The following is a 21,769-nucleotide window of genomic DNA, read 5'->3' as shown; positions in this document are numbered from 1 at the left end:
TCGGCTATCTACTGCTCTGTAGGACAATACTGTAATGCAATGACCTGCTCATGAATTAGCTCTCTGATGTAATGCATATGAACCTCAATGTGTTTGGTGCGCTGATGTTGCACTGGATGTTTTGAGATTTCAATGGCACTCTGATTATCACAATGGATGACTGTGGGTCCGGGTAAATCAAAACCAAACTCCTTCAGAATTTGCTGCAACCAAATAGCTTCTATCGCCGCAATCACAGCTCCTCAATACTCAGCCTCAGTCGATGAAAGAGCAATGGTGTTCTTCTTTTTACTCTACCAACAAATGGGGCTGGAACCAAGATGAAACATATATCCTGAAGTAGACTTGCGAGAATCAAGGTCCCCTGCATAGTCTGAATCTGAATAACCCACTAACTGAAGTCCAGTACCAGTTGCATAGTGTATCCCATGTGTATGTGTACCCTGGATATAGTGCAAGATTCGTTTGGCTGCCGTCCAATGAAGTTCATGTGGCTCTTGCATGAAGCGAGAAACCATGCCAACTGAAAATGAGATGCCAGGGTGCATATGAGTCAAGCAGATGAGCCTTCCAACCAACTGTCTATACAAAGTTGCATCAACAAGTGGAATGGAACACTTTGTTTCTAACTTAACTCCTGAAAGAAAGGAGTAGGTGCAACCTTGCAGTTACTCATGCAAAATCGAGCAAGTAGATCAAGAGCATACTTGGGTTGTGATAATGTGATCCCTGATGACGACTGATGTATCTCAATACCAAGGAAATAGTGTAGTAGACCCAAGTCTGTCATCGAAAACCTGTCCTGCAAAGTAGCCTTTACACTTTCAATGATGGATGTTGTGCTCCCTGTAATGATCAAGTCATCAACATAAAGCACAAGTAGCAAATGAGAATCATCCCTCTGAAGAATGTAGAAATTCGGATTGGAATGACATCTGGTGGACCCTGCTGAGAGAAGAAGAGAATCCATCTTGGCATACCAAGTTCTTGGAACTTGTTTAAGTTCATAGATAGATTTCTTCAATTTGCAAACCAAGGTAGCATCCTGTATGAACCCCTGTGGCTGCTCCATATAAATCTCCTCATGAAGATCCCCATTCAAGAATGCGCTTTTCACATCCATCTGATGAACAACCCATCTCTAAGTTGCTGCTATAGCTAGTGTCAAACGAATGGAAATCATTTTTGCAACTGGTGCAAAGGTCTTAGTGTAATCAATGCGAGGTACCTAAGAGAAACCTTTTGCAACAAGTTGAGCCTTATGTTTATCAACACTTCCATCTGCTGCGAATTTGGTTCGATAGATCCACTTACACCAAACCAATTTTCTTCCCTTAGGAAGAGAGACTAAGTCCCATGTATCATTTCTCATAAGAGAATTATATTCTTCCTCCATTGCTCTATCCCATTCTAGAATACCTAATGCTTCCCTGAATGATTGTGGATCAGAAGCAACTGCAATATAAGCATGTGGGAGTGAGTTATGCTATGATCTTGTCCTCTAAGTATCTGAAGGATTCCTTGCCAATGGTCCTGCCGCATCCAATGTTTGCTTAGCCCATCTAGGTCTAGTAGAAGAAGATGTAGGAGTATCCTCAACCTCTGCTGGCTGATACCTCTGTTTGGGTCATAGATGAACATCTTCCAAGTCACTATTGTCATTATCACTCTGTTCAATGAAGGAGGAAGAAAGAGGAGTTGAAGAAGTAAAGCTTGGACAACTCCTCTCATAGAATATGTCATGTGTCTCTGGATCCATTAATTTGTAGGCTTTATGTTAGTCCGCATATCCAACAAAGATGCAGGGTTTGCTTTGAGCTTCCAATGCCTTGCGTTTTTGTGGAGGTATTCGTGCCCATGCCGGACAACCAAAGACTCTGAAGCATAGGTTTCCTGCCAATCCAAGCTTCAAAAGGAGTTACACCATCCAAAGCTTTATGAGGACTCCTAGTTTGGATATAGTTAGCAAAATTCATTAGCAAAATTCATTGCTTCAGCCAAAAAGACTTGATCAAGAGACTTGTTTTGTAGCATGCAAGTGGTCATCTCCTTAAGAGTTCTATTTTTCCTTTCAGCAACACCATTTTGTCGTGGCATATATGGCACTGAACGCTAAAGGTCAATTCCCTCTTGAGTACAAAAGTCTATTAGTCTTGAGTTCACATACTCCCCCCCATTGTTTGTTTGAAGAACTTTGATGGCTTTTTCTAACTACTTTTCCACTTGAGCCTTAAAGCTGAGAAATTTTTCAAACACTTCACTCTTATGAGCCATGAAGAAAACCCAAGTAAAGCGAGAGTAGTCATCTATGAAGGTGAGTGCATAGCAAGACTTGCCAAATGATGGCACTAGAAATGGGCCTGCTACATCACTATGAACCAATTCAAGAACACATTGTACTCTCCAAGACTTCCCCTTGTCATACATTTTTCCTGGATGTTTCCCAAGTGAGCAACCTAAACAAACACCTTCTGAAAACTGGACTTGAGTTAGACCTTGAAACATTTTCTTGTTGCTAAGCTGCTGAATATAACTATAGTTGAGATGTCCAAATCTCTCATGCCACAGTTTGCTTTTTGCATTTGAATGTGATAACAAGGCTTGTGCATTTGATTTAGGCACAAAAGAAGAGAAGGTGTAAAGCCTTGAATCATGATTAGCTTCTCCTATTGCAATCATAGAGTCATCCTTGATGCTTTTCACTACCACTGAGTCTGGAACAAATTCAACCTTATTTCCACCTCCATAGTGAGTCATTTGGTAGACTGAAAGAAGGTTGGAGGTAAGATTAGGAACATACAGAACATTCTTGAATGCTCCATTGTCCATCTTAGCTTCACCTTTACCTTCAACTTCCACTTTAGTATCATCTCCTACAAAAATGTGTGGTACCTCTGAATGTGTCATGGAAGAAAAATCTCGCTTTGACTCACCCATATGATGTATGGCACCTAAATCAATGATACATTCTCCCTGACTAACAGTGTTTGTGAGTAAAGCATGCCCTTTGCCCTTAGAATCTGAAGATGAAGATCCTTTCTCTTTATAAGCATTAGGCAGCGGAACATTGTGTTTCTTCGTGATGTTCTTCAACTCATCAATCTGTTTGTGATAACACTGATGTTCATCATGACCCATCTTCTTACAATAGGCACACTTTTTTTTCTCCTGATTAGTGTCCCCCTTTTTGTTGGTATTAGAAGAAGACCTGCCTTGTTGTTGATTTGATTGTGGTGTTGACTTTTCTGTATCCTTTTGTTTGTTATTCTTCCATTTCTTCTTTTTGCCCTTTCCTTTGTTTGAACTTTGACCAGCTGAATTTTGAGAACCCTCGTTATTAGCCACCAATGTCTTAGACTTTGAAGACTTGAGAATCCCCATTGTTGTCAACTTAGTTTGTTCATCCTCTAATAGTTGAGCATAATCACCAAAAGTGATTTTCTTATAAAGCTCCTAAGGTAGTCTTTGTGGTGTTGAAAGAAGAGACAAATGTGGAGTACTCGGATGGAAGCTTATTATGAATGAGATAGATCACCCTGTCATCTTTAATAGGAATACCACAATTATCAAGTTTTGTTCTCAACTCATTCACCTTAATGATAAAATCCTGTATTGAATCAAAGTTCTTAGGATCTAGGGAGGCAAGCTCATCTTCAATCTTGTAAATATCCTCTTCAGTCACTTTACCATATAGGTTTTTAAGGGCATCCCATGTTTCCTTGGATGTATCATACTTCATGATCTGATAGAGGATCTTGTCTTCAACCCCTAACCTAAGAGTACTTAGGGCTTCCCTATCTGCCTGATTCCAAGCATCGATATCACTTTTAGATACTTGATCACCTATTGATTTAGGAAAGGAACCATCTACATATTGAGAAACTTCATCATGCATCAATTCACACCATTTTTTAATAGACCATGTGGCATAGTTATGTGGTGTTAATTTTGGAATCTTAAGATTTCTAATGATGCAAAGAAATGAAAGATAACAGCAAGAAAAGAGCAATACAACACCAAGAGTCACCCCCCCTATTCACTCAATCAAGAAACCCCCCCCCCCCCCAAATGAAAGATTTTGGAGCTTTATACTTAGTGCGATTACAATAGCCACTTGCCAATTTTGGCCTTAGTGGACTTCTGATTTTGTTGTTTACAACCTCCTCTTAGGGTTCAAATCTGGTACAAAGCACTATAGCTCAGAATATATAACAATTTTGAAGTTTTATCAAAGCATTACAATGCAAAAAAGAACCTATTTCTGAAAGTGATATTTCGGTCCACACAAGCCTATAATCTGACTACAAATCTAGAAGTAGACAAAAAATTATTCACTTTCAAAAAAAATGGAACCTAATTTGGAGTCCAAATGAGCCCGTACGAAGCAATTGAAGTTGCAAAATGCAAGATTGGACAGGTACAGTCACCAAAAACTGCAATTTCTGACAAATCCGTGCACCAAAACCAAAAAATAATAGCACCACTGAAAAATCCAGAAAATTCTATCCAAAATTAAAAAAATTGCATCTAATTTGGAGCCTGGAAGACTGAGATATGACCTCCCAAAGTCAGACTGTCAAATCAAAACTGAATTTGGAGAGGGCTCTGATCAGAAAACTACGAAGTTAAATTTGACGTCTAAATAGCCATTGCGGCAGTGCAATTTGGCTTGCTGATGATGGTCAAATGGTCATCAAATTCAATGTAGTGACTAGCTGACGTCAGCAAAAAAAATTTCCTACTTAACGTGGTAGATGACGTGTCACTGTACGAACAAGTTGTGCGGCTGACGTGGCATACGGCTCTGCTTATGTGGCAGTGCCACATGACTTGTACAGTATCTAACCAGGCAGGTGAGCTGGTGGCTGAGTTGGCAATGCCATGATGGTGCTAACTGTTCTACTGACTTGGAGGGTTGATGAGATCCACGTGGCAGACTACGGTGGGTCCTGCTTGCTTAGACTCTGGTCTGATGTGGCAAGGTCGACCCATGACAAGGCGTCGGCAGGGAATTTTCCAGGGGTCAGCGATGAGGTTTGATCGTTGTCGGCGTTGAAGCAGCGAAGCTGGAAAAAATTGAAGCCGCCGGCGGGAGCCGATGTGAACGTCGGCGTCAGGATTTAAAAGGCCGCCGGTGGGGAGAAAGTCCAACGGTGTGGGTTTTATCCCACATTCACCCCAATGCAAGTTTGAATGATGTTTAAAACATACATCGACGGGACATAAAACAAATGAGGCCGCCGGTATGTAAATGCTGCTTGCCGAGTGTGTGTAGTCTGTTGCCAGAATGTTTAGAGATGCCGGATGCAATATAGAATATTCTACTACGGGAACCGAAATTTGACCACCTGGTTTGCGCAAAAAAAATTCTCTGCAGGCCTGATAGGCCAAAAAAAAATTTGAAAAATAATAGGAAAATTGCAGATCCAAAAATGCAAATCTTTAAATTCGAAAAAATAATTGCAAAGATGGATAAAATAAACAGATCAGAAAATTAAATTCAGAGATCTGAAATGACCATACGAATTCTACAAATCGGGCCTTCAGGTGCCGGTTTGCAAAAAAAAATTTGCTTCAAATTTGACTATTGCCCAACATGGGCAAATTTATAGTCAAATTTCACTGAATCGACACTCTGAACGCAATGGTGAGGCCCGCTTTGGCTCTAGACGCTCCCAATAGCTGCGGATACTCCAGATCTGAATTGAGCTCCTCAGAGAGGTGAAGCAAGAATGGTCTCCAATGGCTATGAAATGACGCCTCTATGGCTCTGATGCCATTTAAGAATTTGCCTTAGGGCAAAATCACCCAAGACCAAGAAGCTCAACAACTAGCACAAAATAGACCAATAGAGTATGATCAGAATAACAATATGAAATTCAATTGATGTACAAGTGCATTAGGAGTGCCTAAATATAAAGGCCTCTAGAATGACTAGGATTTAGCAAAATGATAAGTCTCACAACTAAGCACATGTCCACCAAGAGTGGATTATCCTCCATTGAGCACAGGAGTTAGTGCGATGATGAGAGGATAAGCCTACAAAGGTGTGTCACGTAAAATTATGTTGTAGACACTATGTGTTTAATTAAGAGTGCGAACAACTGTGTTGTCTACATGACAACTCAATTAATTATGCAAACTCCAATGTTGTAGACACCATATGCTAAACTAGAGTTGCTTACGCCTATGTTATCAACATAACAACTCGTATGAGTATGCAAACTCCTAGGTGTCTAACCTAATAAATAATAAAATAATGCATTTATCCTAAGTAAACTTAAATAAAGCGTAAATAATATTTACCTACACTAACAATTATTTGTGCACTAGAGAAGTCCTAACAAACCAACATAATTGATTGTTGTAGCTTGTATAAAGGAGAGTAATTCCTTTGTTAGTGTGTGTGGAAAGCAGAGCTGAAAAGTTGGTCAGATGCTTTGATAGAGGTATGAATGGAATCTATGATTATTCCTTGTGTACTTCAATGGAACTGTAAAGGCAATTGACTTGTCATCAGTCAGTTCATTAAAAAAAGAATTTGATTTCATAAAACGATTATATTTTATGGACTCAAAATTGTTTGAAATAATCAAATCATGGTACTGTACTGCCTTGGCATGGTAATAGGAACAATTATTTCTCATCAGAAAACTTGGTAATGGCCCTCTTCTCGAATGATACTGAGATATCATAAAAGGTTGGAATTACAATTTCTCAAAAACAATAGTGCTTTTGAGTCTGCCTTCAGTGCTGCTTGATTTGTTATTTCAATTTATTTCAGTCATTGTAGACTATCCACCTGTTATATCTCCCAAAGGACTTTGGTTTCGTCTGAAATGTTTGCCTTTGCGCTAAAAAATTGTACCTCTTTGTTGTGGCCTTGGTGTCAGCTTTGTAACTTGATGTTTCCTAGCTTATCTTAAGCAAGGACCCCAACAGAACCCTCACTAATCTACCAAAAACAAAATGTATGGTTCAGTTGCACTATTACTTAAATTCAATATTAGCTGGCACAGGACATCAGAATATGGCACTTCTGATTAGTGTTTTTTCCTTCAGAAAAGACTAGATGTAAATCTCTTTATGTACAGTTGATGGCACAAAAAAATGAGTTCTCAAGCAAAATGATCAAAATAGCTCTGCATGTACAATTTGATGACTGCATCAAGACTAACTCTTAGGATGGTGTGATCCCAATTTACTAAACTAATATCCCAGATGTGTATTTAGCTTTATAATAATTAAATTTAAATATCTAAAATAGCTGAGCAATAAATTCAACCTCAAGAGCATATGTTGGATTCCAATAATGAAAAAATTGGTGCTGTGTTTATAAACAATGCAGAAAAAGGAAATAGCACAAGCCTCTTATTTTACTAATTCCTCCTTAACTTGGCAATGTACACCATACCTTCTTGAAAAGGGAAGCCTCAAGAGTAGGGTTGACATTATATTCACAACATCTGGCATTCCAATAAACTGTAGAACAATCAATTGTACGATTGTAAACCACAAATTATTTGTCAATCCTTCAGCTACGTGCCTTGCCACACAGTGTCCAACCTGATTGTTTCACATATCATAAACAATACAAACAAACTTGTTTAGCGGAAATGAACATACCAGAAATATGACATGACAAGAACTTAGATAATTTGTATATAATCAAAATACATAAAATAAAGATAGGCAATTTATGGTAGCAACTCTTTAGGTTTTGGTTATTGCTTGACTGTAGCAGAAAAAGCAGCTCTCTGGCACTACAACAACAGTACTTGTATAATATTTAACTGTTGTTCGTTGGATACACCGAGTAATTAAGGCTTGCCACAGAAGAGCTCTAAATAGATCAGTGATAGAAGACTTACAGTTATAGTCTCAGCTTTGTATCAAATTTCATTTAAAACCTCTTTCAGGGAATACAATTGTCTTATAATTGGTTGTACTTTTTTGTGTCATGATACCTGTAGTTAAGTTTATTTTCTTCATAATCATCTACTGCATCAAATGTTATGATGGGCCACATTCGGATGAGATTCAATATGATCTTTGCATGTTTTAAACAATTGCATGAGGATAAAAAATTAACATCTGATTTTTGTGAAGTTTATACAGCTTTCTTCTTGACAAAAGAACTCAGAGAAAGTTAAATGACTGCAGCAATGTTAAAGAAAAACGGGAATATACATTATATTAAACTTTGATGTCTAGGGTTGACGAAGAATAAGTCAAAGAATATATAACAGTTACAAATTACAATAGCAAAGAGTAAGTCAAAGGGAGCCCTGAGTTCAAAGCAAATATGATAAAGCAAGAAAAGGTAGAAAAACTAAGAAATAAAAAGGTAAACTCCAACCAAGTAAAAGTTCAAGAGTATAAAAGGCATGCAATGGGAGGACCCAAAAGCAATGGGATCGGATGAAGGCCACTGAGGCAGGGAACAAAAAACATCAGGTAATCACTCATTTAGGATGCATTGGAGGAGCCATTGATATTATCATCAATCACTATAGGAATAGTAATGTAGCGTTTGAGAATGCTCATCAAAGGAAGTCCAAAGCTAAAGGGATCATGTTGGACAATCCTAAGTGGCATTTGATTCCACATAGAAACTCCCCAAAATCAAGGCTTACGAACTGCTATGGTAGAAAATAAAATGGTAATAGGAGATGGCCCTCACAGTCCATAGCATGGAAGGTGGGTGTTATCATCAATCACTTTAGTAGTAATGTAGAGTTTGAGAATGCTCATCAAAGGAAATCCAAGGCTAAAGAGATCATGTTGGGCAATCCTAAGTGGCATTCAATTTCACATAGAAACTCCCCAAAATCAAGGCTTAAGAACTGCTATGGTAGAAATTAAAATGGTAATCGGAAATGGCCCTTGTGGTCCATAGCATGGAAGGTGGGTGTTAGATAATCCACAAATATAGAGAAGAGATAGAGCTGCAACCATTAGAATAAAAATTGGGGTGCCAAGGAGTCTTAGCAATAGTAAAAAGCATGGATGCAGAATGCCTCACAAATCTACCTCCATTTGTACATGAATCAATAGAGTCAAGAAGGTGCTTAATGCCTCCAACATCTGTGACTGGTTAAAATAAGTTATCAATTTAGTAGGTCTTGAACCTCCACAGAGAAATCTAGGCCTAAAAGTGATTATCTCATCAAAAAAAGAGCCAAGTATCTCTATCAGGGTAGTAAAAGAGAGGATAGAAAACCACCAAAGTCTCTAATCCTTCTTGCTTCAACTTCAATAGACATGAAGCATTTATGTTGTATACTCCATGACAATTTCGTCATCCAAACCACATAAATCTTCCAAATCTACTTATCTGTTTTGTACTCATGACAGAAGGCACTGCTACATCAGAATCAATCCTTTTTTTTGAGTCCAAAAGCAGACGACTGGATATGTCTACTAGGAGAAAATGAAAAACAATGCATATTATGCAACCAACAAACTTCCTTCCACCATTGACTTTGTTGAATCCCATACATACACGTTGAATCGATGAACATAAACTGCAGAGCATGTTTAAATACATAATTCACAGCCCATATCCCTCCAGATAGGTGCTACATTCAAAATATCAATGTCTAATATTTATACAAATTATATCAATGCCCATTAGCTGTAAACTGCTTAAAGCCTTAAACCATACTGAAAATAACATAAGCCCTTACAAAATGTAAAGAAAAATGACATTAGCTTCTCAACAATTAAAGCCTTGGACTTATGTTCGTACTTTGTGACCAACCCCAACTCCATCCGGAATTCCTAAATATTACTTGGTACCACAAATGTCCTTACAGTGCTTTGCAAAGTGCTCTCCCTCCTCCATTTGTTCCCAACAAGTCCACCAAGATCCAGCATGCCAAGCTTGAAATCCATGAAGTGGCTTTGCATTAGAGGTGTGGACTTTTGACTGCAGGCTCAGCTTCCACAGCCTCCTGCACAAACTAAGGTAGCCTTTTCTTCAAAATGTCATAGAGAAGAATCTTCTCTACTGTATCAATAAAGTGCTACCGATATTTTTCACTTTGAATCAGGCATCAAAACATATTTTAAATCTTTAAGTCAATGATGAGAGTGAGGTATTCCCCTGCCATAGGGGATAAGAGTCATTAAATAAAAGGGCTCTTGACAGCCTTAGCCAAAGGTACTTGGATCTGTAGCTTATCATGACAGTATCTAGTACTAGAATAGCCTCCGGAGATCATTACAAATTAGGACCTGAAAAAAAATGGGGTGTGGGGGTAGGAATTAGGCACAAAAAGGCATAAGGAAACATGGGGATGCATCCCTGGGGTTTACAGCCCCTATCACAGCACCGGGGATAAGGTTTTCAGCCCCTATCCTGCACTGGGGATAAGGGACTGCTTGAGGACATTTCCCAGCCATCCCAGAAACATATTTGTGCCAAAATGTCCTAAATCAGGCGGGGCAGCTAGGAAATTGGGTTGGGATGGCTGGCCATTACCAAGATGCATAGCGGACTTCTAGACATCCCTCTACCATCCTAGGGACAGTCAACCATCCCTAAAATTACAGCATGAATTTAAATTGAAAGAAAAAAATCAAATTAAGAAACAATTTTCTTTTGCCCTTTGTAGCTTCCACGCTCCTCTGAGTAGAACAGCATGTGTATAGTCATACATTTCAGACAAATAACAATAAGACATCTTTTAGCATTGCATCCGACAGTTTATGCTAAGCATTATCGTCGGTAAATATTGAGTAGCCGACGGGTTGATGTCGTCGATAATTGTTATGTAGCCGACAGGCCCCTTTGGAAAGGGTCTTCGAAAAGATATATATACACCATCCGAGATTGTTGTAATCATCATTGGAAGTACTATGTACTCTCTATGGCATATATGCGAATAATAAAAGGAGTACTACTATTTTTGTCTATTGTCTATATGCATTAATCTATTTACCCCATACGGTAAACATTTGGTGCCATTGCCCAATGGACTTGGAATGAAGGCACAAGAATGAAGACTAATGACAAATCAGCTTAACAAGGATAGAAATAAGATAAAGGGAAAAGATAAAATACGCATCGCACAAGATAAATTTATTTTGGCACAACAGGCCAAGCGCAAACAGAGGTTTCAGCAGATTGTCGACGGATGCCAAAGCACCGAGGAATTGTTAGAAAAGACTCGACAGCGGTTGGATTTGGTGGAAGAAGCAAGGGAGGAATTTCTGAACCTGTATACCCCGAGGGAAGAGAATTCAAATAGAAGGGAATTAACTCGCATGGCTTGAAATATCGAGGAAGCATGAACGTGGAGTGAACTCTTCGTCCGCAATACACTTCCGGAACGGACAACTTCGCTTAACGAAGACCCTTCTTCACCAAAGGATGCAGCTGTTGGAAATAAGACGACTGTCCGAAAGAGCGCCGATGTGGGAGTGCAAAACGCCGATGTGGGAGTGCAGAGCACTGATGTCAGAGTACAAAGCGTCGATGTCGGAGTGCAGAACAGCGCCGATGTTGCAGTGCTGAACAGTGCAGGTGTCGCAATACAAAACAACGGCCCTACACAAAATCAAGTAATAATGGTAGGACCAAGGGAGAACTTGCCAAAGTTTGATGGTGATGGAAGTCGATCCAATCAAACACTGTAAGACATGCGAAACAATTTGGACGGTGAATGGCATAACCAACACAGATGAATGGGTCCAACAATTTCTGGCAACCCTAAGGGGCATAGCAATTGATTGGTTTGCCGACACGGGTACCCAAAAATTAACCACATGGGCGGGAGTTAAAAAGGAGTTTATCACCGAGTTTCAATTGTTGCACGACGATAATGAGATCGTAGCAGAAATATACAACACAAAGCAAGGAAAAAATGAAACAGTCCATGTATATGCCAAAAAATTAAAAGAATTAATAAATAAAATGGAAAGTAAGCCAATAGATGGGCTGCAAAAAAGATGGTTAACTGAAGGACTACACCCAGATTTAAGGAAGAAAATGAAGATTGTGCCGCCATCATCATACATCGAAGCATACAATCGGTTGATGGACTTAGAGAGTGAATAGAGAACGAAAAAGAAGAAGAAAAGTAGCTCATCCGACTCAGATGACGCATCTTCGGAAGAAGATAGTAGTGATGACGAAAAGGGCAGCAAGAAAGTCCGAGCTCTCCAAAAGGATATCATCAGAATGATGAAGGAATTTAAGAATATGCAAAAAGAGACGAAGGGAAACGAGCTATGGTCTGCAGAATGCAAAACAGAAGGTCACACGAAGGGATCCTGTCCAAAGAACCAGTTCTGTGAGATCTGTTAAATTATGGGACATTCCACAAAGGAATGCCCATTCAATATGAAGACAAGAGGGCATCAACAAGTGCTCCTAACACAGGCAGCTTCCATGTCAGGAGGGAATGGAAACACCAGCAATGATGGTGCCACTTATGGTGGGTACAAAAAAAATAGAAGAGGGCAAAACAAAAATACCAATAACAATACCAACAATAGTAATGGGGCCATAGCCGAATTCAGTACGATGCAAACAGCCACCTGATGGTTCAATGCCGGGCATGCAATTTGTGGGGCCACTTTGCATGAAATCGTACATCAGCGAATACACCAAAATTGTTATGCCGGTGGTGCAGTCTTGGAGATCATGAAGATGCCAAGTGCCCGAAATCAAGAGTGAATCTAATCAGCATTGGCACGGACAAAGAAGTTTTAGCAATCACCAGTAAACAAGCAAAATTGTACCTCGACCCTACGGAAGAAAAGAAGAGATTGGAAGAAGTGCGGGTGCAAATTGAGAAAGCAACACAGGCGAAGAAATCACAATTGAAAGACACTACCAGTACCTCAACATAGAACTGTGCGGAACAAAACATCATACGGCAGATACTACAAACTGAAGTACCAGTCAAAATAAACAATCTGCTGCTCACAATGTCTCAACTTCGATCGGCACTTACAAACATCGCTCTAGCTGCTAAACTACCAGGAGAGCATGGAAGGGAAAAGGAAAGCGGAGCAAGTACAGCGGACCCAATGCTGCTAGCCCTCACATTCGGACGGCATCCAACAGTCGTAGAGATGGGCATATTAAGAACGGTCCTTTCAGACACAATTGTGGACGGAGGATCAGGGGTAAACGTCCTACCAGAAGACACCTGGAAAAAGTTAGGACAACCTACACTGTGGCCACCAACCTTCTAGTTGCTCACGACAGACTAGACGAGATCAAACTGTTGGGAATCCTGATGGCACAACCAGTGACTATTGAAACATAGCCATTCCTACTCGATTTCATCGCTATCCTGCTGAAGAGGAGAGGATACGACGCCATTCTGGGCCGAGGATGGCTCATACAAGAAAAGGTTAAGCATGACTGGAAGAAGAATACACTATCATTGGAAAGTAAAGGACGAAAATTCATTATTAATTTACACACGCAAATGGTGGGCGAAGAAGCTCTATCATCTAATTTCGAAGAAGAGGATGAAAGAAAGCAGTGATTGGAACCCAATGAGGAAGGAGTCCTATGGTTGGAAGGTGGATCGACGAACGATGATTTAGATTCGATGAATAGTCTTTTCCACTAGCAGATGGAGGATTACGAGCTCTTTCCAAGCTGTAATATGTTAAGGGTCGACGAAGGTGAGAAAAAAGAGGGAAATGAATGTCCGAAGGAACATAGAGTAGCAAAAGAAGGAAAGGCGGTTAGGACTGAAGCTGAAGGGAAGAACATACAGTACGAACCAGAAAAAGGAAAGATTTCATCGTACGGTGTACAATAAATGGACCACGCAGAAAGAAACTATTAGATCAAACCACGGATATAGTAGAAAGGTGCCGGCAACAAGGAAAACACATCATACGACTTGCACAAGAAACAAAGAGGAAGGGCTTAATAAAAGCTTCAGCAGTACGGAATGAAGATTCTAAAATCAAGAATATAGTTATTGACCACAAGGAGTGGCAGCCGATGGAATTCATGGTAACGAGTTTTGAGAAAAAACTAGGCGATATGGAAAACCTGAGGGAGAGATCATATAATTTAACTAAACTTGATGAGCGACGATTGCAAGCACAATGGGCCACGGAGGTGACACAGAATAGGTGCAAAGCGCAGCATGATAAACACCTAAAGCTAAACAAGCTTCAACCGGGACAGCTAGTATTGAAGTATGGCGAACAGAACGAAATCAAACCGGGGAAGTTTAAAGTCAAATGGGTCGGACAATACCAGATCTGGGAAGTAGGTGATAACAGAGCAATAAAGTTATGGACACTAGACAGGCAAGAAATTCTGGAAACGGTGAATGGTTCCAAGTTGAAAATGTATCATGCGTGACCTATTCCATTGTCGGCGAATATAGAGGAGCAATAAAATTTAGTTTTAAAAAAAAAAAAATTAAAAAAAGAGTTACAAATCACCGTACGGCCTTTTAAAGACAGCTTCATGACCATACGGCAAAACATAATCGGCAATTAGCACCGTACAGTCTTCTTTTTAATTCCATTGTACGGTCATCTTTTTATTCCACTGTATGGCAAATAAATGTACCACAGGGGTGTAATCGCCATACGACCATTTTATATGGTATGTTGGGCACCATACGGCTTGTTTCAGGGAGATTAGTAAAACATCTGAGGCATTCGTAAAACACCGTACACTGGTAAGGAAAGAAGGGAAAAATTAAAGACCACACCTGCAAGACGGACATAACCAGTTCGTATGCTCAGGAAGACCAAGCACAAATACCGTAAGGTCGTACAGAAATCAAGAGAAGAGATTCAGTATTGTACGTCGTACGGCTGAAGCAAGATGGAAGCAAATGAGTACAGTACGGCCATTAAGAAGAAATCAAAAGGAAAACAGGGAAGCATATGGCCGCGACATGAAATGAAGAAAGAGTCATTTTCGTACACCAAGCAAGGAGCCACTTTATTGGATGGCTAAGACAATCACAGGAGGAGATATCATTTAGCAAGGAAATGTTGTAGCCGTACAACAGAAAGAAATAGAGAAAGGAGCCAAAAAAAAAAAACGACAAATCGAAACAATTCAAAATGAGTAACGTATGATACCGAAGAGAAGAGAAAGACATAAACAAGTAGTAAAACATAAGTAGTTGCCAGAAAGAGTGTGGGATCAAAAGAAAATCACAAAAATAGTGTGTTCCATGCAATTTTGTGTGGCTTTGAGAGTGCTAATTGCTCTTGGTGGCGGGGGCACTGCCAAGGAGCGTATCTGGGGTGCTGCCCCAAGACCCCGCAGGGGCGCTGCCCCTCGACCCCACTGGGGGCGATGCCCCCTAGACCCCCAATCGGTGCAGTTATCAATCGTGGGAAGTATGACCAATTGATCAGACCTGGAGCTGCTGCAGGCATGTAGTGTCTATGTACCAAAGGTGGAGAGAACAACAGAGCAAGCCTTTGGAGAGGGATGATACGCTTTGAGGCACTTGGAGTAGGTGTTGGACGTAAGATTGTCTTGGTGGATGCATAGAGAGCTCGGGAGGAGCTGATCATCCAATTGAAGGCAATTCAGCGACACTTAGCTCAGTGTACGCAAGAGTTGGAAGCAAAGAAAGCAACACAAGTGGCTATCAAGGTCAGCTAAGGAGACAGAATTCTATTAGCAAAGGCTACAGATGCAACATGTTTTGGAGACTAGTTTGGTACAGGCACGGGACGAATGTGAAAGTGGTGTGACAGAAATAAATCTATCTTGTTGTAATTAGTCAGTTAATGTATTCCATTATGTTAATCTGTCTCAGATATTTTGTAATTGTCATCCAGAGACGACTTTTTCTTTTGGGGGGGATGATGTCGTCAACAAATATTGAGTAGCCAAGGGGTTGATGTCGTCAGTAATTGTTATGTAGCCGACGGGCCCCTTCAGGAAGGTAATTGTTATGTAGCCGACAGGCCCCTTCAAGAAAGTTCTTTGGAAAGGTATATGTACACCATTCAAGATTGTTGTAATCATCATTAGAAGCACTATGTAATCCATGTGGCATATATGCAAATAATAAAAAGAGTATTGTTGTTCTTGTCTATTGTTTGTATGCATTAATCTATTTACCCCATACGATAAACAAGCATATGCAGTTCTCCATTCTTAAGTCCGTTGCAGTTCTGAGTATATATGTTAATGATAAAAGCTATAGTTTATGTTGAGCGCTACATACTATTAATATCCAACCAATGGTCAAACAATATGAAATCGGTCTTGCATGAATAGGAATAATAACGCCGCATTGATTGAACAAATGTATTCAACTTTGGCCTTTAGTTATATATATATATATATATATATATATATATATTCGTAACCTGTTGTCCAAAAAATGGCTTAAAAAATTCGTTCCAAAACACATCCCCCTATCCTAGAAACTTGGTACAACATAGCATAACTACCATTAATATATGTTTTCCACAAGTCCCAAAATTACAATAGAATGTTGCAAGGCTAGAGAAATGCAAAAGATGAGTGAGACATGGAGCATCAATCCTACTAGTGGTGGGTGGGATTTTGTGGAGCTGGTGGGATCTATGGACATGGAAGTCAACCAAAATGTAAAGTCAAGTAGGTTGGATATGTGATGTCCCTTTTGGAGACATTAGGAAGTTACACATCCAAGTTATAAAACAATTAAAAAGTGACTTTGGAGTTCAATTAAAACTATTTAAAAAGTATCTTTTAATTAAAGAAGGGGAAAAGGTGACAAGGGGGAATAAGACAAAAGACAGAAGGCAATTGAGGAGTCACTGTTGAGCATTAAAAGAGGGAGTCTCGATCACTTCCAGTCATGCTTGGTTTATGATTCATACTTCAGTTTCTCTCTTAGAGAGCTATTTGGAAAGCTTCAGCTTTTATCCAACGTGAGGAGAAAAACCCTTGTACCACTAGACAGTAGATGCAACCCCATTGTCCATGAAGAAATCACATCAGGTGTCTCACGTAGGCTTACAAGTTCTTTCTTTGTTTTCCAATCTGACTGTAATTTTGTGTTTAAGATTGGATTCTCGATAGCTAGTTATTGTATTGCTGATGTATAATGCAATAACTTATTCTGAAGAGTTATTATGAGCTTTTCTTGTCTTGCTCTTGTAATTGTTGAATATTATGAAACAATAGAAATTTCGGAGGTTTCCTATATGAGCAATTATCATTTATTTGCTGGTTAAATCTGAAGTTTATTGTAAAGAATCTGGTTATATTCTGGAATTCTAAACAAACTGATCCACTTATGATGTACCATGCACCTTGTATCGGGCAGAATAAGCCCAAGGAACGAACAAGATACCCAAGGATAATGTGTCTGATTTCCTTAAAGAATAATGCTAGAAAAAAATTGTACTCACAACAGTGGGCAAATTTTTGTTAATAAATGTAGTTGCAGTTGCAACAGAAACCCATTGCCTTAATTATTTGAGATTAATAAAGAAAGTGATGAGGACAAATGAGATTGTACACTTGCTCACTCTTGTTATTTCTTAGCAACTAATTTATTACTCTTGTTATTTCTAAGAAACTAATATATCACTCTTGTTATTTCTTAGCAACTATTTCAGGAAACTTGATCAAAAGCAATGGCAAACAATGCAAACAACAACCATGTGCAAAATGAGATATCTAGGGAGGTTAACTCTCGAGGTTCAATGGACCAACTGGTTCAAGTTTTATTTAACACTCAAACCTGAATGGAGAAAATGGGAAAAAGGATGAAAGATTTAGTAACCCAACTTAGGCAAGGGCATGAAGACACTCAATCCTCACCTCATCCTAGAACCCAACTAGAACCATCTGCCCATAGTGAACAAGATAACAGGCCCCTTCCAACAGAGTTGGAGATTCAAAAGAAACAAATAGCCAGCAAGTTATCCGTTGATATAAAGAAAATCAAGTCCCCTCAATTTTCAAGATCTGAGTCTAGGAATGTTGCTAAGGTATGGCTAATCGAGATGGAAAAGTATTTTGACATTAGGAGCTTCTTTAAGACCTCATAGGCTGTTTGGAAAATCTATCAGCTTACTAGAGAAGCCGAAATGTGGTGAGAAAACAGTAAGATGGAATTGAATCTTAAAACCATTGACATCACTTGGGACAGGTTTGTCACTATCTTTAAAAATCGATAGTTATCCCAATCCTTCCATGATCAGAAGGTGTTAGATTTTCAAAACCTTAAACAAGAGACCTAACAATGAATGGATACTGGAAAAGATTCACTCAACTTTTGAATATGTCCCTACCTGCTAGCAAGATGGGAATTTGAAAGTCAAGAAGTTCATCATGGGGTTGAATAATAGGATTGGGGGGGTGAGCCATAGATGTGCTAGCACCCTGAAACATGGAGGAGGCTCTCTAAAAAGCCATCAAACAAGAACAAAAATTAAAGAATCCATCCAAGATAATAAGAGGAAGGCAAACTAGAGTTCCTCTAATTCTGACCAAGGAGCTCACAAAAAGAACTTCAAGGCCAACAAACAAAAATTCAAGGGGAACAATAATAAGGATTTCAAGGGCAACTCCAGCAATAATAATGGCAGCAAAAGGAATGAAAAGAAGGGGCTAGCAAAGGGCTATTCTATTTGTGGTGGAGACCACTATGCCAATCAGTGTCCTTGTAAGGGCACATCTAGTCAGAAAACACATCCTCCCTTGTAAAGTTTTATTATGCTATGATCTTGATTGGTGTAAATTTCAATTTTATAAGTCTTGATAATGCAGACATTAAGATACTGTTATTTTAATTCTGGATGTTTATTGATGATATAAATAATGTATTGAAACAGATATATATCTCTGATTTTTATGTATTATGAACTGCAAGTGTGAGAGTATGATTTCCACTGTAATTGATCTACTTCACACTGCAGATCATAATATATATATAAGGGCGCAGTGAGAAGATGTGATGAAAGGTCACGCATCAAAATAACCCAACAATTATGAGTTGGGTCACAATGGTTTGAAACGGAAGGCAATATTAGTTAATATTCCTTTGTCAACACTTTGGTGGTAATCATGCATCACGATATGTAATCTGCAGTTATTACATAAGTATTATTTGCCATCGACAGTATATGATAATACTGGTCTATGTGTGCATTATATGTTATCGGCAGAATATAATAATCATGTGCTATCGGCAATATAAGATAATCATCAGTAGTATAAACTGATTACATTACATTATATAAATGTTTAGTCTAATCTTGAGTATATATATGTATATATAATATTATATATATATATGATAATAGTAATAATCAGACATATATATATATATATATATATATATATACAATTACTGTAATCAGTTATGCAAAATTTATTTGAGGATAGTCATGAAAATTACAGATTCAATTTCACAGAAGCTAACATTCTTAACACTCCCTCTTTAGCAAGGGAAATTGAAATAAGTTTACACAATAAGATGTAATCATCATTATGTTTTAAACTAAGAGAGAGAGACAAGGAGGAAAAAAAAACATAATGGATTTTCATGGTGTCTGGCTATCGCCCAAAAGACCCATGAAGGTTATCAATGTGTCCGGCAAAATCCGGCCCAAAGAACAAGGATAACCCAAACTTTCAAAACAATGGGTTTTCATGGTGTCTGGCTACCGCCCAAAAGACCCATGAAGGTTATCAATGTGTCCGGCAAGATCCGGCCCAAAAGACAACAATAATTTCAACCATTGTTTGAAAATAGATCAACTAAAATAAAGTCGTCACTTTATCATAGGATCAAAACACATGAAAGGTCATCACCTTTCTCAAGAAAAGTCGTCACTTTTCACAATACAAGCTTGCAAGCAAAAGGAAGAAAAAAATAATTTGTATTCATGAATAATAAATGCATTTACAATAATATCATACCAAGTTTTTCTCGGAAGTACACAATTTTCAACTTCGCAAGAGGTTTGGTGAAAATATCAACATTCTGTTCATTTGTATTCATATAACTTAATTTAATGATACCTCTGCCGACCATGTCTCTTATGTAGTGAAAGGGAGTCTCAATATGCTTTGATCGATTGTGGAAAACTGAATTTTCTGATAGCTTGATACAACTTTGATTATCACAATGAATCACAGTTGGTTTTAGAGGTTTTCCAAATAGCGCAAATAGGAGTTTTCTTAACCAAACTGCTTCACATGCTCCCATGGAAGCGACTACATACTCGGCTTCAGTAGAACTCAAGGCAACAACTGGTTGTTTTCTACTGAACCAAGATATCATCGCTGACCCAAGACTGAAACAACAACCTGTAGTGCTTTTGCGGTTAGAGGAACAACTTGCCCAATCTGAGTCAGTAGATCCTTCCAAATTTATCTCAACATTTTCATACTTTAATCCAAAACCAATAGATCCTCATAAATATCTTAATATATGTTTTGCAGCCATGAGATGGATCTTCTTAGGTTTACAAATAAAATGACTAAGGACATTTGTAGCATAGCATATGTCAGGTCTGGAATTCACAAGATACATAAGAGATCCAATTGTTTGTCTGAAGAGAGTAGGATCAATGTCCTCAGATTTTGATGCTTCTTCTTTTAGCTTGTGTAAGTTTGTTTCCATCGGAGTAGATAAGGGCTTACTATCCATCATTCCAAATCTGGTCAGAATATCTTGAGTGTACTTTCTTTGATGTAAGAAAATGTAGTCTTCTTTCTGATTAACTTCTAATCCCAAGAAGTAGTGTAGTAACCCTAAATCTTTCATTTCAAATTCAGCTATCAGATCTTGTTTACATTTATCAATTAATTTATCATCACCTTTTATTAACAAGTCGTCAACATATAGGACAAGTATTACCATTCCATCATTTGTGGTTTTGAAGTATATGTTAGAGTCGGCTTCATTTTTTTAGTATCCAATTTTGGAAAGGTACTTATCTATCCTTTCATACCAAGCTCGAGGAGCCTGTTTGAGACCATAGAGTGCTTTCTTGAGTTTACATACATATAAATTTTTATCTTTAATGGTGAACCCTTCAAGTTGTTCTATGTAGACTTCTTCATTAATGACCCCATTTAGGAAAGCAATTTTTACATCCATTTGATGAATCTTCCATCCTTTTGATGCTGCAATTGCAATAATTGTTCTTACAGAAGTGTAACGAGCTACAGGAGCAAAAGTTTCTTCATAATCAATGCCAGCTTTCTGGGAGAATCCTCGAGCAACAAATCTAGCTTTGTGTTTTTCAATACTTCCATTAGCGGCGTATTTGATTTTGTATAACCATTTTGAAGATACAACTGTCTTGTCATAAGGCCTAGGTACAATATCCCAAACATCATTCTGAATTATGGAATTGTATTCTTCTATCATGGCATCTTTCCACTCTTGTGACTTTAGGGCTTCTTCAATTGTAGATGGTTCAATTTTGTTTATCTCAGTTATAAGAGCAGTATAACATGATTGATTTCGAGTTCTCTTGTTTTCTTTTGAGATCTCATCTGGTTCCACATTGTTTTCTTCAAGCATCTTCCTTGCCCATAATGGTCATTGCTTCCCATTGGTTATATCTGGTTCTCTATATTCAGGTGTATGCTCCCTCTGATTTTTAGTTTGTCTAATTTCCTCATCAGCTAAGATTGGTTCATCTTCTATGCCGGTTGAAAGTTTTAAAGCAGAATCCTCTTCAAAAATTACATCTCTACTTATTTCAACTGATCTTTGTCTAGGAATGTAAATTCTATAACCCTTGGAATTTTCACAATATCCTATAAATATACCTCTCTTCCCAGAAG

At 38.6% G+C, this 21,769-nt stretch overlaps 1 protein-coding gene across 1 annotated transcript in view; it reads right to left on the bottom strand.

Annotated features, from left to right (window-relative positions):
* Positions 1 to 21,769, bottom strand: part of LOC149538420 (mitochondrial metalloendopeptidase OMA1-like) — a 156,506-nt gene that overhangs the window by 102,069 nt on the left and 32,668 nt on the right. Inside the window, exon 4 of the mRNA XM_089799743.1 lies at positions 7,415 to 7,566. Within this exon, the coding sequence (XP_089655869.1) occupies positions 7,415 to 7,566 (152 nt within the window). The remainder of the gene's footprint in view (positions 1 to 7,414; positions 7,567 to 21,769) is intronic.

The sequence above is a fragment of the Cupressus sempervirens genome, chromosome 9 (genome assembly GCF_028749045.1).
Source record: "Cupressus sempervirens isolate cs-2001-9-10 chromosome 9, ASM2874904v1, whole genome shotgun sequence".
Taxonomy (NCBI): domain Eukaryota; kingdom Viridiplantae; phylum Streptophyta; class Pinopsida; order Cupressales; family Cupressaceae; genus Cupressus; species Cupressus sempervirens.
The sequence above is the reverse complement of the archived record's forward strand: the minus strand, read 5'-3'. Positions and strand labels throughout refer to the sequence as shown.